The sequence below is a fragment of the Podarcis erhardii genome (genome assembly GCF_964252035.2).
Source record: "Podarcis erhardii genome assembly, chromosome: 6".
Taxonomy (NCBI): Eukaryota; Metazoa; Chordata; class Lepidosauria; order Squamata; family Lacertidae; genus Podarcis; species Podarcis erhardii.
This window is the reverse complement of record NC_138510.1, coordinates 70,449,847-70,467,249: the sequence shown is the minus strand read 5'-3', so window position 1 is coordinate 70,467,249 and position 17,403 is coordinate 70,449,847. Positions and strand designations below refer to the sequence as shown.

Below are 17,403 nucleotides of genomic sequence, written 5' to 3'. Positions count from 1 at the left end.
TTACATGGTTTTAAATGAGATTTGCTCTCCTTTTTGAACATCTAAGGGCATCTATGCACCTTAAAGATTAAGGCACTGTGTTGCTCACATCCTCCTCTCCCCTTTATGTTTCCCTCCCACTCTGGGGTGTAGAGGTTGTCAGGGGAGGGGTAGTACCTTTGATGGGGGACACATTATAATAATTCTGGGGTAGTTTGTCCACTTTTGGTTCCCACCCTGCACTCAACTCTTACCAACTCCTAGAAGCTGTCACCCCGAGAAATGGCTTCCACTGGTTGGCTAAACCAGGTGAGGGTCTCAAACCGTTGGTGATTTAGGGACTTCCCTTGCATGCAGAGACAGGCTCTGGCAGACTGAGCAGAGAAAACAAATAGTGGGTCCAACGGTCAATAAGGCACTGTAGAGGGAAATGATTGGCGGGGGGGGGGGGAGAATCAACCTGGGAAGGTAGTCCATCTAGGAGAAAGAAAACTCTGATCCTAAACCACTCTTGCCTTATGGCTATACACTTTTGTGATTAAAGCTTTGGGAGTAAACTCTGAAGAAAATTCTGTACCTGCTGCCATGCAGAACATCTTCAGGAAAAGAAAAATGGCTAAGGAGTAAGTCCTATCCAATCTGAAGTGGAATCCCTAAATGTCCTTCAGCCAAGGGGAATCTTGTTGTCTGGGCACCCCAGGACCTCCACTCATACTGCCCAGGCTTGCACCCCGGAAAGGTCACTTTGATGATGCTAATGCAGCAGTTCTAAGTTACCATGGGATACCTTGGACTGGGAAAGTGACATAGATATACAGTGGTACCTCGGGTTACATATGCTTCAGGGTTACAGACTCCACTAACCCAGAAATAGTACCTCGGGTTAAGAACTTTGCTTCAGGATGAGAAGAGAAATCATGGTTCGGCGGTGCAGCAGCAGCAGGAGGCCCCATTAGCTAAAGTGGTGCTTCAGGTTAAGAACAGTTTCAGGTTAAGTACGGACCTCCGGACCGAATTAAGTACTTAACCCGAGGTATCAAATCAAAATATTAAAAGAATAGACAGTGCCTTGTTTCTAAAATAATGACCTGGCAGCTTTACATTTATTGTTGGGTTTGCATTGCATTGCAAGTAATATAGATTGTTTATAAAAGTGGTCTCCGGCTGCAAAAATGTAATGGAAAATTTATCTAGAGAAGAGTATTTGTTTGTTTGTTTTATTCAGGATATGTTTAAAATCAATAGTATCTAAAAAGAAATAAAGCACGTGTAACTTCTACATGTCTAGATAGGCTTGTCTGAACAAAAATGCTTTAAACAGATGCCCAAAAGAGAACCGTGAAGGTGCTTGCCTGTTGTCAAAAAACTGCCAAACTAAACAACTGATTTTTTATGAGATCCTTGGAAGATAAATATATATATTTATATATATATATATATATATATATATATATATATATGTATGTAATAAATGAATGTGGAATTAATGTTATGTAACACTAGCACAGGATGCGGGTGGCGCTGTGGGTTAAACCACAGAGCCTAGGACTTGCCGATCAGAAGGTCGGTGGTCCGAATCCCCGTGACGGGGTGAGCTCCGGTTCCTCAGCCCCTGCTCCTGCCAACCTAGCAGTTCGAAAGCACAAAGTAGATAAATAGGTACCGCTCCAGCAGGAAGGTAAACGGTGTTTCCGTGTGCAGCTCTGGTTCGCCAGTAGCGGCTTAGTCATGCTGGCCACATGACCCGGAAGCTGTCTGCGGACAAACACCGGCTCCCTCGGCCTATAGAGCGAGATGAGCGCCGCAACCCCAGAGTCTGTCACGACTGGACCTAATGGTCAGGAGTCCCTTTACCTTTAACACTAGCACAGTGCTAGTTCTGCAGATCAAAGAAGTTGAGTGGGCACATATGGGTTAAGGTGATCATGCAAGATAAACTGGTCTCAAGCTGTTAAGGGTTTTATATACTAATAGTAACGAAATGAACATGGCCTGGTAGAAAATGAGCAACCAGTGTAGATCTGCAAGCTGAGGTGCTTTATGCTGACAGGGGTTGACTCCTGCCAGCAACCAGGCTGCAGCATTCTGCATTAACTACAGCTTCCGGATCGGTTGAAAGGGAAGTCAGACATAAAGAGTGGATTGCTTTAAAGCACTCTGATTCACCCAAACCTGAACTACTGTAATTGATCTCTCTCAGTCCAGGTATGGCTGCAGTTGTTTCACCAGTCACAGCTGCTAAAAGTATGTACATCTGGCCACTGAGGCTACCTGAGCCTCCAGTGACACAGCTGGATCCAGAAGAACCCTCAAGCTGGGTACCAACATCTTCAGAGGGAGTGCAACCCCATTCAAGACAGACCATTGACCCATTCAATAAATGGACACAGGAACTACTCATCCACAATGCCTCCATCTTCCCAGGATTCAAGCTCAGGTTATTTTCTCTCATCCATCTCACCATCGCATCCAAGGACTGTTCGAGGGCCTGCATGGCTTCTCCTGATACATATATTATGGAGAAATACAGCTGATGGCACCTGACCACAAAACTCCTAATGACTGCTCCCAGTGGCTTCATAGCATTGAGTATGGAATAGTAGCCTGCGGCACTCCAGTGAACCAAGAAGCACCTCCCGATGCTTCTCTCTGGACACAGTCATGTAGGTGGGTCTGACACCACTGTAACACAGTGACTCCAGCTCCCATTTCATGGATCTGGTCCGGGTGGATACCATGGTGAATGGCATCAAAAGTCTCAAAGAGACTTGAGAAGCAGGAGCAAGGTTGCGCTCCCCTTGTCCCATTCTCTGCATAGGCCATCTATCAGGGAGACAATGCACTATTACATTAAGAGTTTCAACCCTGATTAAAATTATGGTATAGCATTTAGCTAATACTTGCTGTTAACAATAAACTTAGGGATCAGTTTCCACAACATGAGATTAATGTAAATTAGTAAATAATCAAGACCATGATTTAAAACTTTGAGTTTCGATATACGTATTTATCTATTATTCCCCTTAAAATAAGTATGAATGCTACTTTGAACACCAGACTCAATAGTCTCCACTCCAAGAGGCAAATAAAGAAAATATCCTGAATTTTCTATGCCTTTGCCCAGAGAAGTGGGAGCCCTATTGATTATACAAAATTAATGAAATGTATGAAAATGTATTAGAATACATATAGCTGCTTAGTAAATATGAAAGTATTTATAGTCTCATATTTGAACTCCCAATAGGCTAACTGCATATTTGTCAGTATCTTGTTAATTAACTAGCATGGTCAGCTATGGTGCTCACTGGCAAACTCCCCACCCACTAGGCAACCTAAGCTACACCAACCACATGGTTACTACTGAAGTGAAAATGCTGCTCTGTTCGAACTATAAAGAAGAATGATTTACAAACACCATGATCTGATATACATGCAGTATTTTACCTTCTTCCACAAAGCTTATACTACTTATATTTCCAACTTTGCTTGACAAGAGGGTGGTAGCCCCATCCATTTTAATGTGCGACTACAGGTTGTGTACACAAGATCTTCTCATATAATAGAATATTTCCCAGCTCTGATACAGCTAGAGGCACTGCACATGCTGATGTGTCTGTCAATCTCTTCACCACACTGCGCCAGTCCTGTGTCCATGGGGCCTAAACTGCAAGAGAGTCTCCATACTGCAGCCTGTTTTGTTGTGTAAATCACCTTTGCAGCACCCTTGCATGCCCTTCTCTTCAATCATTCAAGCTTAAGGACAGCCAACAATTAATAGGCAGCCTTAGTGCTTCAAAAACACAACTTCAAATAATGAAGAAGTAGACATTTAACGCAGGCAGGAAAATATGCAAGGCAATGAAATTACTAAAGTAAGCTGACTGATAATAATACTCTGTGACCTGATCACATATGCTTTAAGAAACAAAACTACAGATTTGAATCCACTTGCTGATCATTTAATTCACCAGTTTGGCTGTCAGCATTTTTCTATATTTAGTGTGCAACATGTTACAGTTTGCCATTACATACCAAGTAATACCCCTCCCCAACTCACACACTTACTTGATCTGTCCCACAGTGCAGCGGGTTCAGAGGAATGAGAAGACTCATTTTCCAGAGCCACTTTCAGTTCACTTGTAGAACCTTTGGAGTGCCTGTGAAAAAGTCTGTTGGCAAACCCTTCCAGTCTCTGCAAAGCATTAGCAGTCCCCACGCTCTGGCTGCCCTGTAACTCCTTCTGGGCTGCCATCTAAGTACATTTAAGGTGTACGTTAGAGGCAAGAAACAATTCTCAACTTAAGAATTTAGCACAGAAGCTGAGGACTAAGAATGTGTCAGACTTCCTGTATGCAGTCTGCTAAAGCCGCAACTGCTGTTCTGCTTCCTGTTAATATAAAACCAAGCTTCAAGAGCTATTCTCAGCAAAAGGCTCTTGATATCAGCTCAGGGTGGTGACTAGAGGGGGAAAAAACCCTGTACTGTTTGCATGTTAACTCTCCACTTCTGGGCGGGGGGGGGGGGGGGGGAAGAACCACCTCAGGGAGATGAGAACAAGCATGTGTTTTGTTATATTGAAAAGGGATAACAGAAGCCAGGATCCAGAAAGCATAATTTTCTTTTAGTTTATTAGCAGTGTTAGATATTATAGTTTACTACTGCAGATTAAGAGAAAATTTCAAAACATTTCCTGTTTAGAAAACTTGACGGTATATCTGTATACTGCACATAGTCATTAGATTCCTATAATGTGCAAGTCATATCCATGCTAAAAAAGAAAATGTGTTTACATGCTGCAGGGCATGTACACACAGTAAATATGTGGTCAGGATCCAAAAACCTTGGCAGGAAGCCTCTTCCCAACTTCTAAAGAACTAATTAAATAGCTGCACTTGCTGCTGAGCAATGCTGCGCAGTGTTACAGGGGTCACCTAAGGTCCTACTCAGTGGCTACGTTCATCCAGGGGCTTTGCAATTAAAAGAAAAATAACTGAAAAGAACCTAATAGCGAGATCCCCCACCCCCGCAACATATTTGATTACTTTTGGTTTCATACACAGAGGCAAATAAGTATGACTCCTAAGCCACAGATGTAAAAATTCCACACACACACACAAAATAATTTGTGTTTGTATGTGTGGATCAAAACAATAATTTTAAAAAGAGCATCAGAAAAATGTTGAGAAGTGGAAAACCAACAACCCTACAAAAAAACTAGTTAGCAACTTTTACTCGTTTGAAGGAAAACAATTAACATCGGAGATGCCCCTGGAAAAAGTGCCGTATTTTTCGCCCTATAGGACGCACCTTTTCCCCTCCAAAAATGAAGGGGAAATGTGTGTGCGTCCTATGGGGCGAATGCAGGCTTTCACTGAAGCCTGGAGAGCGAGAGGGCGAGGGGTCGGTGTGCACCGACCCCTCTCGCTCTCCAGGCTTCAGGAAGCTATCCGCAAGCCTTGGGAGCCCGGCGGGAGTTCCCACTGGGCTCCCAAGGCTTGCGGACAGCAGCCAGCAGCCCGAAACCCGGGGAGCGCAGCGGGGCACACCCTGGGCTTCGGGCAGCTCTCCGCAAGCCTTGGGAGCCCGGCGCGACTTCCTGTCGGGCTCCCAAGGCTTGTGGATAGCAGCCTGTTCTGGGGGCTGGGGTCGGGGGAAGCTCGGGCTTCCCCCACCCCAGCCCCGCAAGCTCCGGGAGCGATGGCGAGGTTGTGCAACCTCGCCTTTGCTCCCGGACCCCCAGCCGCGAGGCTAAAAACGAAGCCAGGACAGCAAGCGGGATCCATCCCGCTCGCTGTCATGGCTTCTTTGCTCTTTGGGGCTCGGGGGAGGGGATTTTTTTTTTCTTTATTTCCCCCCCCCCAAAAAAAAAATAAGTGCGCCCTAGGGGCCAGAGTACCCTATAGGGCGAAAAATACGGTACCTTAGACGGAAGCTGTGCACCCACCCAGATTCAACCCCGCAAGGGCCTGGCTGCTGTCTTTCCCTCAAGAAGAGGAAAAGGTCTTTACTGGAATAACCATGGAGGGTCAAGATATTCCACGCAGTTTCTGGGCATATGGTTGAAGAACATCCAGGGCTCTTACCTAGTAGATCTGGCAAGACTCACGAGGTGTGAAAACCAGGGATAGTGGGGGCCTATTGGTGCTATTACAGTGGTACCTCTGGTGATGAACAGGATCCGTTCTGGAGGCCCAGCCATATCCCGAAAATTTCCTAACTGGAGGACCGCTTTTGTGCACGCCGCCGCAGAGCGCTTCTGCACACGCGCAAACTCACTTCCAGGTTTGCCACATTCGCAACCCTAAGATTACGTACTCAAGGATCCACCTGTGCCTGATTACCTCCCATCTTCCTTATCAATGCTGAGATAAGAGGGGCAGGCAAAAATGCATAGAGATTGCCTTTTAGGCAAGCAGACCTTAGGACATACACTATATGTTTCCCTTCCCTGACACCTTGCTGTGACCATTCGTAACTTTTTGTTTTCAGACAGATTTAAGAATATGGTTCCTCTCTTGTGAAAACCTGTGGAGTTGACAAATTATTCTAAGTCTGGTGACTTAGCCAGTCCCCGAAATGTTCCATATCCCTTTGCGTCTCTCCCTGCACTTCTGCAGAGTGCACCTTCCTTCGCCACGCACAACTGGGCGCAGGCCTCCCCTCTCCCTCCCACCTGCACACAATATGTTTTTGCCTGTTCACTCGCACTCACCCCACCCCATTACAAGGTACTGGCCTAATTACTGTCCATTGCCTTTATTCTTCTCCATTGCCTATCTCAGAAAGACCAGAACAGATGGGAGAAGGCAATGTAGCTAACAGCAAAAGCTACCCCATCTTGCAAAAAATATTACTTGCTGTTCATTTTTATTATCTCATTAATCATGAAAACCTTACCTAAAGGACAATACAACAACAACCCTACCACAAATTTCTGAACTTCTACAGTATTGTTAAAGAGTCATTTACAATATTGCCTTGGGCATGAGCATATGTATCCCTTCACAGGATTGCTGCTTGTGACACTACAAGCTTGCATAAAACGAAAGAAGAGAAAAGCATGTATTTACACTGAAATCTGTTTGAGTGACTGTTAGGTTGCTCTCCTAGTAAATGATAAAAGATGTTGTAAAGGTAATATTAATATTGATTTCCGTATAATTTTAAGAAGAGATGTGTAGAAAGATTTTAGGTTCACAAAATGAATTTTAAAAATATAAATCTTGATTTTAGAACCTACACATGCCACTAGAAAAGTTTCAACATATTACAGGTGGCGTTCATGTGCATTCTTTTTATTTTTAAAAAATGAAGAAAGTGCACGTTAGAAAAAGGATGATTATGTTGTGACATATAAGGTAAAGGTAAAGGGGCCCCTGACCATTAGGTCCAGTCGTGACCGACTCTGGGGTTGCAGCGCTCATCTCGATTTATTGGCTGAGGGAGCCGGTTACAGCTTCCGGGTCATGTGGCCAGCATGACTAAGCCACTTCTGGCGAACCAGAGCAGCACACAAAAATGCCGTTTACCTTCCCGCCAGAGCGGTACCTATTTATCTACTTGCACTTTGACATGCTTTCAAACTGCTAGGTTGGCAGGAGCAGGGACCGAGCAATGGGAGCTCACCCCACTGCGGGGATTCAAACCGCCGACCTTCTGATCAGCAAGTCCTAGGCTCTGTGGTTTAACCCACAGCGCCACCCGCGTCCCTACATTGTGACATATATGCACCCCTTTAATCAGTACCAGAATATTTAAGCATCTCCCAACATAAAACTCCCATTAGTTACTTTCAAAAACTTAAGCAAGAGCTTAATCCATGTATGATAATCTTTTCTGAAAAGGATCACCAGTGTTCAGGGAAGGTGGACTTTCAGGGAAGGGAATCAGACATGGATTGAAAGGGTTATGGCCGTTAATTTTACACTGCAAGAACAAACAAATCTCAGGAAAGCACAATTTTTTAGTTTGGCCTGTATAGGGGGTAAAATGTACTCTGCAGCTACGCACACTTACCTGAGAGTAAATCCCACTGAATTCAATGGTACTTACTTATGGAGAAAAATATACTGAACTGCCCTGTAAGGTGAAATTCTCCATTAATTCTGTATGCTAGTATGCATACATACCCAATTAGCTAATATGTTAATCTGTAGTGAACACTGCCAGAGTCAACCATCAAGCTAAATGAACAAACCTGACTATACCTAGAATCCAAAGAACTGCTCAACTAGTTACATGTGCCCAGAGGGACTTGAATTCATGTTCTGGAAATACCAGGGCCAGCCCCTACCCTCACTCATGCCAAACACTTTTACAACTGAGGGGTCTCTCAAATCAGTTTGCGATATAGCATAGGGAGGCTTAAAGGCAGAAAAGGGGTGGGGGTGGGGAATCTCACCAAATGTGTCCAAGTCCCTAGGGTGCTTAAAGTAGATATCTGCTGTATAATGAATATAGCCATTTAAGCAGAACAGTTAATATATGGGAGATACAGTGTATATATATATATATATATATATATATATATATATATATATATATAAAATCAGTCTAGAACAAACAGATATCCTATATCTTGCCAGAAGAGCTTTTTAAAGCATCTCAGAAAGTCTCTCTTTAGCATGAGAGAAATGTAAAGATGAGGCAGCAGCATTTCTATAAATAACATCGCCAAGAGGAGTTGTTGCTATGGCAGCGCTTGCCACATTTCTATTTTAATTCAAAAGCTATCTACTGGCATCTACTGTCCGAAAGTTAAAAATGCAGCCACTAGTGATATAATGTAAACACATTTATGCCAGAGGAGACAAATGCTGCCCCAAGAAATTGTGTCTAGGCATGAATCCAGAAAGTGTTGCACTTCCTTTCAAGGGGAGGAAAGGCCATCTGAGATTTGGGGGATTCCTGCTGCAGCTTCCTGGGTTGTATGTGCTAGCTCCTGTCCCCAAACTTGCAAACAGAAGCTCTTACTTTTAAGTAAGAACAAGATCTTTATTCTGGCAAGTAACAATATAGGCTCTAACAAACACAGGGCTTGGGACCAGGGTAACACATTCACCACTTGAAGGAAACAATGAAGATGTCCCAACAAGTTTCACCCACCAAGCTTTTAAAGACAAAGTGTGGTGTACTCACTCATGAGACTCACTTGCCTTGCATGAATGTTGGGGTTGCAAATGCCCAATCTATTGGATGGGTGGGTCTCCTCCCATCCACAAAGGCAGCAACTGATTCTAGGCAGCAAGACTGCACCCCTCCTTGTCAGACTCCTGTTCAGTCACTGCCACCTCCTGTTCCACCTCCTCCCTCGGCTGCTCAAAGCCCTCTTCGGCCTCCGTGAAGGCCCTGTCCTCTGCAGAAAGGTGGGGGGGGGGGGGAGAGCAAGCATCCTGCTACTTCTTCTGAAGCAGCTGGAGTCAGGGCAGAAAGGAGAGGTCTCCACTCCTCCAGCCAACATTCAGCTTCCTCCCATTTCTTTCCACTCCTGTATCAAAGCAAGGACTCCAGGACCCAGCCAGAACTTCATGCCTCTTTCCCAAAGCCCATGCCTCGCTTACCCAGCTTTGGGAAGGCAGCATGAGGGCTGGGGTCTGGAGGAGCGCATCAGATTTTGGCCTTGCTCTGCACCCTGTTGTGTGAATGGAACACTGCTGGATACAACTGCATACATTTTAACTAAAGTTTATTTTAAAACAATTTTTTAAACTGCCATAACTTCTCAAAATGCACGTGGGGAAGGTTTACTGCTACACAAATTTTAGCAAGTGCAGAAAACCCTAAATCTACTTTGTGTTTACAACAGAGGGTCACAGAGATACTTCAGGTTGTCACTGTTTTACACATTGGAAAACTATGGTTTATAGTTATGAAAATGATGTGCTGAGTCATGGACTTTCACATACACCCCCTGCAGCTTTCCATTAGGTCTGTACTGGAACTATGGCTAATCACTTTTCTTTAAAAAGCCACCGTACAAAGCCAAGATTTAAAGCTGATTCACAGACCATGCCTTATTTCAAAGCCATTAACCCAACTTCCTAGTTCTGGGTAACAGAAAACTATGGCTAGCTGCTGTTTCCTAGCTTGTTTCATCACTTACCCAAAGAGAGGAGTGAAGTGGCTGTATGAAGGTGCAGAAGGCACCTGAAAATACTGATTTGATCAGGTGGACATAATCATGGTTCTAAACCTGGCTTGTTCTTAAGCCATGGTCTTCCAACTCTAGAAATATGGCTAGCTTAAAATCAAAAGTGGAAGCTTTCCCTCTCCCTCCTGTAGACAGCTCATTTGAATAGCTCCTTCCTTCCCATATGTTAATTTGTCCTGAGTTTTAACTACAGTTCATGTGCACTGGAATTAATCCTGGTTAACAGTAACAAGAGTTCGCAAGGACTGCTAACTAGTTTCAGATCTTGGTATGAAATCCAAGTTTTATACAAACTCTGGTTAGTACTAACCATGGTTAAGAGCAGGAGTAAGAAGGTGATATAATTTACATAAAAGAGTGGTATAGGAAAGAATGCACAATTTTGCAGTCTGATCTGGCTCTGTTAGCCATGGTTAAAATGATAGGAATATTACAGCTTCATTAGCCTATATAGTTTTCACAGTCCCCCCAGCCAAACAATCTTTGAATTATGATGTACACAGTGTCCAGCCATGGGGCAATGGACAAGCCCTAAAACTGACACCTCAACAGCTACAGTGCAAGGCAAGTCACTACCTTGGAATAAGTAACGTTTATGGTTCCAGTGTTTAATCTAGTAAAATAAACTTAGGGAAGTGCTGGGTGAGATCCCATGGACAGTAATACTAAAAGGAAAGGGAGTTCGTGATGGCTGGGAGTTTGTTAAGAGGGAGATAGTAAAAGCACAACTTCAGGCAATACCAATGAGACGGAAACATGGAAGGTGCCTAAAGAAGCCAGGGTGGCTATCTAAAGAACTTTTAACTGAGTTAAGATTAAAAAAGGATGTGTACAAAAAATGGAAAAGGGGGGAAACCACCAAAGAGGAATTCAAACAAATAGCCACCACGTGTAGACACAAAGTCAGAAAAGCTAAAGCACAGAATGAACTCAGGCTTGCTAGAGGTTAAAAGCAACAAAAAAGGCTTTTATGGGTATGTTCGTAGCAAAAGGAAGAACAAAGAAACAGTGGGGTCACTCAGAGGAGAAGATGGTGAAATGCAAACAGGGGACACAGAAAGGGCTGAACTCCTCAATGCCTTCTTTGCCTCAGTCTTCTCCAATAAAGAAAACAATGCCCGACCTGAAGAATTTGGAGCAAATGATTCAGCAGAGGAAACACAGCCCAGAATAACTAAGGAGATAGTACAAGAATACTTGGCTAGTCTAGATGTATTCAAGTCTCCAGGGCCAGATGAACTGCATCCAAGAGTATTAAAAGAACTGGCAGATGTGATCTCAGAACCACTGGCAGTCATCTTTGAGAATTCCTGGAGAACAGGCGAAGTCCCGGCAGACTGGAGGAGGGCAAATGTTGTCCCTATTTTCAAAAAGGGGAAAAGAGAGGACCCAAATAATTACCGCCCAGTCAGTCTGACATCAATACCAGGGAAGATTCTGGAGCAGGTCATTAAGCAAACAGTCTGTGAGCACCTAGAAAGGAATGCTGTGATCACCAATAGTCAGCATGGATTTCTGAAAAATAAGTCATGTCAGACTAACCTGATCTCGTTTTTTCACAGAATTACAAGCCTGGTAGATGAAGGGAACGCAGTGGATGTAGCCTACCTTGATTTAAGCAAGGCATTTGACAAGGTGCCCCATGATATTCTTGTAAAGAAGCTGGTAAAATGCGGTCTTGACTATGCTACCACTCAGTGGATTTGTAACTGGCTGACTGACCGAACCCAAAGGGTGCTCATCAATGGTTCCTCTTCATCCTGGAGAAGAGTGACTAGTGGGGTGCCAAAGGGTTCTGTCTTGGGCCCGGTCTTATTCAACATCTTTATCAACGACTTGGATGATGGACTCAAGGGCATCCTGATCAAATTTGCAGATGACACCAAACTGGGAGGCGTGGCTAACACCCCAGAGGACAGGATCACACTTCAAAACAACCTTGACAGATTAGAGAACTGGGCCAAAACAAACAAGATGAATTTTAACAGGAAGAAATGTAAAGTATTGCACTTGGGCAAAAAAAAATGAGAGGCACAAATACAAGATAGGTGACACCTGGCTTGAGAGCAGTACATGTGAAAAGGATCTAGGAGTCTTGGTTGAACACAAACTTGACATGAGCCAACAGTGTGACGCGGCAGCTAAAAAAGCCAATGCAATTCTGGGCTGCATCAATAGGAGTACAGCATCTAGATCAAGGGAAGTAATAGTGCCACTGTATTCTGCTCTGGTCAGACCTCACCTGGAGTACTGTGTCCAGTTCTGGGCACCACAGTTCAAGAAGGACACTGACAAACTGGAACGTGCCCAGAGGAGGGCAACCAAAATGGTCAAAGGCCTGGAAACGATGCCTTATGAGGAACGGCTAAGGGAGCTGGGCATGTTTAGCCTGGAGAAGAGGAGGTTAAGGGGTGATATGATAGCCATGTTCAAATATATAAAAGGATGTCACATAGAGGAGGGAGAAAGGTTGTTTTCTGCTGCTCCAGAGAAGCAGACACGGAGCAATGGTTCCAAACTACAAGAAAGAAGATTCCACCTAAACATTAGGAAGAACTTCCTGACAGTAAGAGCTGTTTGACAGTGGAATTTGCTGCCAAGGAGTGTGGTGGAGTCTCCTTCTTTGGAGGTCTTTAAGCAGAGGCTTGACAACCATATGTCAGGAGTGCTCTGATGGTGTTTCCTGCTTGGCAGGGGGTTGGACTCGATGGCCCTTGTGGTCTCTTCCAATTCTATGATTCTATGATTCTATGAAATCAGTCACCTAAGGCTTTCGTCATAAATTAAAAAGTGCTCTGGAAGTCTCTGGTGCTATTCTCTGCACCTTACTAGATGAAAGAGAAATAGCCGCTACTTCTACTCTGTATCCAAAGCTAGAACACTATTTGCCTTTCGTGGTAAAACTACAATAGGTGTTCGTCTAACAATTAGAATCAAAGGAAACGAAAGCAGACAGTGCGTATGTAAAATCAGTCTGGATCTTCCACAGAACTGACAGATCCTGAAGTTGTTTAATTCTTAACCCATTCTGGTGAACGATTATAATTAGGAGTGTTCTGGTTTCTCAAACTGAGTGACTTATATTTTTTTTGCTTTTTAGAAAACTTCATAGGGACTAGCCCTTTCCTTCAAGAACCTCTGAGTCCAACTTTTGCTTTATTTATTTGAGATGACCTCAGGGTCATGAGCAGCATAGTGGTTTCAAAATATTACCTGCAGCACACTTAAGAAAACCTGTATTTCTGCATATTGGAGAGATATGGGCAACCCCCCCCCCCCTGGAAACAACTGAGTATCACATTATGGTTACTCACTAGACATCTAGCACCCTAGTAACAGTTTTAAATTTTTTTCTATCAAAGCACAATAAAATGCAAAGCATGTTGTCAATCAGAAGATGATCTGGAAAAAAAAGATGCAGCTAGACAAAATATATTTTATTAGCCTAGAAGCTCTTCAAAACAGTTGCAAGCATAAAAACATAAGATGATTTTTTAAGGCTAGAGTGCACAAATATTTTTTTAAACAAACAAGCAAACAAACAAACAAACAAACAAACAAACAAACAAACAAACCATAAGCAATGTTTGATTTAGACAGATTTCTAAGATTGTTTGGATAATATTCAACTGATGCCATGAGATGGAAATATAATACTTCTTATGTTCATTAAGTGTTTTCCTTTATCGGGCTTCAGAAATTTCTCTTCTTTTGCAGCTAGCTACAGTTGGATTGCACCTGGAACTTTAGACTGTACTATGGCCATGTGTGCCATGGGACGTGGGTGGCGCTGTGGTCTAAACCACTGAGCCTTGGGCTTGCCGATCGGAAGGTTGGCGGTTCGAATCCCTGTGACAGGGTGAGCTCACATTGCTCGGTCCCAGCTCCTGCCCACCTAGCAATTCAAAAACAGGCAGTGCAGGTAGATAAATAGGTACTGCTCCGGCGGGAAGGTAAATGGTGTTTCCGTGAACTGCTCTGGTTCACCAGAAGCAGCTTGGTCATGCTGGCCACCTGACCCGGAAGCTGTACGCCGGCTCCCTCGGCCAGTAAAGCAAGATGAGCGCCGCAACCCCAGAGTCGACCACGACTGGACCTCATAGTCAGGGGTCCCTTTACCCAGAAGCTGTCTGCGGACAAACGCCGGCTCCCTCGGCCTATAGAATAAGATGGGCGCCGCAACTCCAGAGTCGTTTGTGACTGGACTTAAATGTCAGGGGTCCTTTACCTTTTTTACAGTTGGATTGCACCTGGAACTTTAGACTGTACTATGGCCATGTGTGCTTCCCACTATTTTAATCTGGAGAGATACATTTAGACCCTGACAAGACAGCTATCATTCATACCCACCCGCCTAGAAACTGAAAGGTAGAAGTAGCAAAAGATACTTTTTGTATTGCCCTTGAAGGATGCATCATGACAGTTACAACATACATCGGTTGGAATCCCCAAAGCCCCCAATAACAATAACTTGAGCTCAATGTTAACCAGAAGGCCATCTCTTAATCGTATTAAGATCCAAGAGCAATTATTCCAACTATGTAGCAAGTTTTCAAGTTGAGGGCATGGAGATGCCCTCAAACGTTGCTTAAATACCACAGATTTCTCACACACCCATGAGATTCACCAGGCTCAAGCTGAGAATCTTCTAGAACAGGAGTTCCCAAACTGTGGTCTACAGACCACCTTCTTGCCTGTAAAAAATACAATTAAAAATCAAACAACAACTAGCACAGCACATTACAATTCTACAACAGGCAGATTAAGTGGTCTGCAAAGACCTCCAGTGCTTTTTAAGTGGTCCGTGGGAAAAAGTTGGGGAACCACTGCTCTAGAAAACACTGAGCTAACATTAACAATACTCCTTCTGAGCAGATGAGCAAAACTATCAGTTGTGAGGTTGCTCATCTCTCTTTGCTTTTCTGTTAAAAGCAGTAAAACTGACCTGATCAGAAGCTGTTTGCAATATGATCTAGTCAGTTCACTACTATTTATTTGTATGAAATATGCAGAAGCATCTGTAGCTAGGATAACAGAATATGCATAGGATTAGGCTTGTACAATAAGGTACCAATGTTAGAATAGGATAGGGTCATGTTAGCAGTAATGAAATTTTGAAATATGCACACTTATTTTAATTTAACAGTTTACTTTGCTGTTAAAATAAGTGTGCGTATTTCACACTTATGCAGTAAGCACACTTATATTTTAGTTTAAAACATTGAAGATATGGGGTAAGGGAGAAATATGAATGTAAGGAGAAATTTGAATATGCAGTCTTAATGGATAAATGAAACCTGGAAAGGGGGGGGGGGAGAAGGAAAGTCAGTGATTGAGTGTATGGTTATATTTAATGAAATGTGAAGCAGTGCAATGAAAATTTATAAGTAGAACAAAATAATTAATTTAACAGTTTAAGCAAACAATCAATGATGAGACAGATAAATAAAAATTATTTTAAACTAGTTGGCTACCCTGGTAAAAATGAAAATGTAGACAATTCTCACAGCTGTACCTAATGTGTTTGCAATTATTCTGATTATATTAAACCTCTCAGATCTTCCTATTCAAGTTACAGAATGTCTGCTTTCTTGCTTTCAAATACAGATTTGATAGCACAGAAACTCACCCAAGTACAGTAGATTTGTACTCCAGACCAATGGATAATTAATGACCTTTTTCAAACTACTCTAACTTAAAATTTAAAAAGAAAAGCTACTCAACAAGAGAAGCCAATAATTTAGAGAGCACTTCCCACTTTTTCCAGAGTCTATATAATTTAAAAATAGACACTATCATTAGAAAATGGCAATCACATACAGGCAGTTCTATCTATATTGAAAATCAGTAAGCAGTAAAGACAAATAAGAAGTGGACTGGCATACTGTGCAGGCTTTTACAAAGCTACTTTGCCTGATCAGGCAACTAGGAAACTATTTTTGTATAAACAGAAAGCAAGCTGCTCCTTTTTTCTTTCAGGTTGTCAGTGTTCAAAATGCCCAACTCAGGTATCTGCACCTTTTTTTGTCTTATCTGAAAAGCTGATACTGATGTACAAAACAGCATCTTAGAAGAAAGGGTGTAAGTCGCTGGGTACAATATGGCTGACCACTGCACCACGTTAACTGGCAGCCATGTTCATGCAGAACTGAGTGGGTGTGGCCACACCACGCTCTTACATGCACACAGACCCATGTTGTGCATGTAACTAGCTGAGGATAGAGGAATATCATCCCTCTACCAATCATTAAATGATCAACCTGATGACCAGGGTGGGGTGTAATTTTCACTTCGATCAGGTGCTGCAGTGTGCACAGTGGCTAAACCTCTGCACCCACCCCAAAATATACACACACTCCTAGCTGCTGTTGGGAGTTTTGAGTGGCCAGAAAAATGTGCTTGGAGAGCCAAGGGCTAACCATTCCTGATCTTGATAAATCATTAGCACATGCTTCTTACAAGAGCAACTCACACAGCCAGTTCTAACTATACGATGACTGTTCCTATAGTTAAGCTTCACCGTATATTGAAATAGTATGGAGTAGGCAAAGCACAAGGATATAAACAGTAGAAGGAAGGCACAAGAACAAACCAAATACCGTAAATTCCGGTGTATAAGACGACTTTTTAATCCCGGAAAATAGGTTAAAAAGTCGGGGGTTGTCTTATACGCCGGGTATCTGCCCCACCCCCCACTGCTGCAGCGGTGGCTCCAAAGCAGCCGCACGAGCAGTGGGCTCCGCTCTGCACTGGGAGAGAGCTGCCAGGCGCAGAGCCCGCCCACTGCTACTTTGGAAGCAGCAGGGGGAGTGGCGGGCTCTGCTCCATTCCAAGCAGCTTTCTCCCAGCGTGGAGCCCGCCCCGCTACTGCTTCTGAAGCAGCGGGTGGCTGGCTCTGCTCCGTGCCGGGCAGCTTTCTCCCGGTGCGGAGCTGCCCAGCATATTAGGCAAATGGGCTTATAAGACGAACCTCCAAATTGCAGCTGCCAATTGGGGGGGGGGTCGTCTAATACGCCCAGTAGCCTAATACACCGGAATCTACGGTAGCTAACAAGGCAGACTCGCTAGATTTACTGAGGGGCTTCTGAACCATCAGTGGTGTGGGCAGAAAAAATTCTAGAAGATTTTCCACCGCTTTATTTATTCATTAATTTTTTTATATTTCATAAATTCATTAGTAACAAGGAAAGTATGCCTTGGGCATATAATTAATTAATTAATTAATTACATACAGGGAAGCTTGGCAGTTTCCAAATTATTGACTTTGTTTGCTA

The 17,403-nt window shown here is 43.4% G+C and overlaps 1 protein-coding gene across 2 annotated transcripts in view; it reads right to left on the bottom strand.

Annotated features, from left to right (window-relative positions):
* PRKACB (protein kinase cAMP-activated catalytic subunit beta) overlaps positions 1 to 17,403 on the bottom strand; it is a 59,231-nt gene that overhangs the window by 31,494 nt on the left and 10,334 nt on the right. The window contains exon 1 of one of the 2 annotated variants that reach the window (XM_081866071.1): positions 4,045 to 4,309. The exons of the other annotated variant lie outside the window; for it this stretch is intronic. Within the exon in view, the coding sequence (XP_081722197.1) occupies positions 4,045 to 4,231 (187 nt within the window). The 5' untranslated portion in view covers positions 4,232 to 4,309. Of the gene's footprint in view, positions 1 to 4,044; positions 4,310 to 17,403 lie in introns of those variants that run through there. 2 annotated transcript variants of the gene reach the window in all.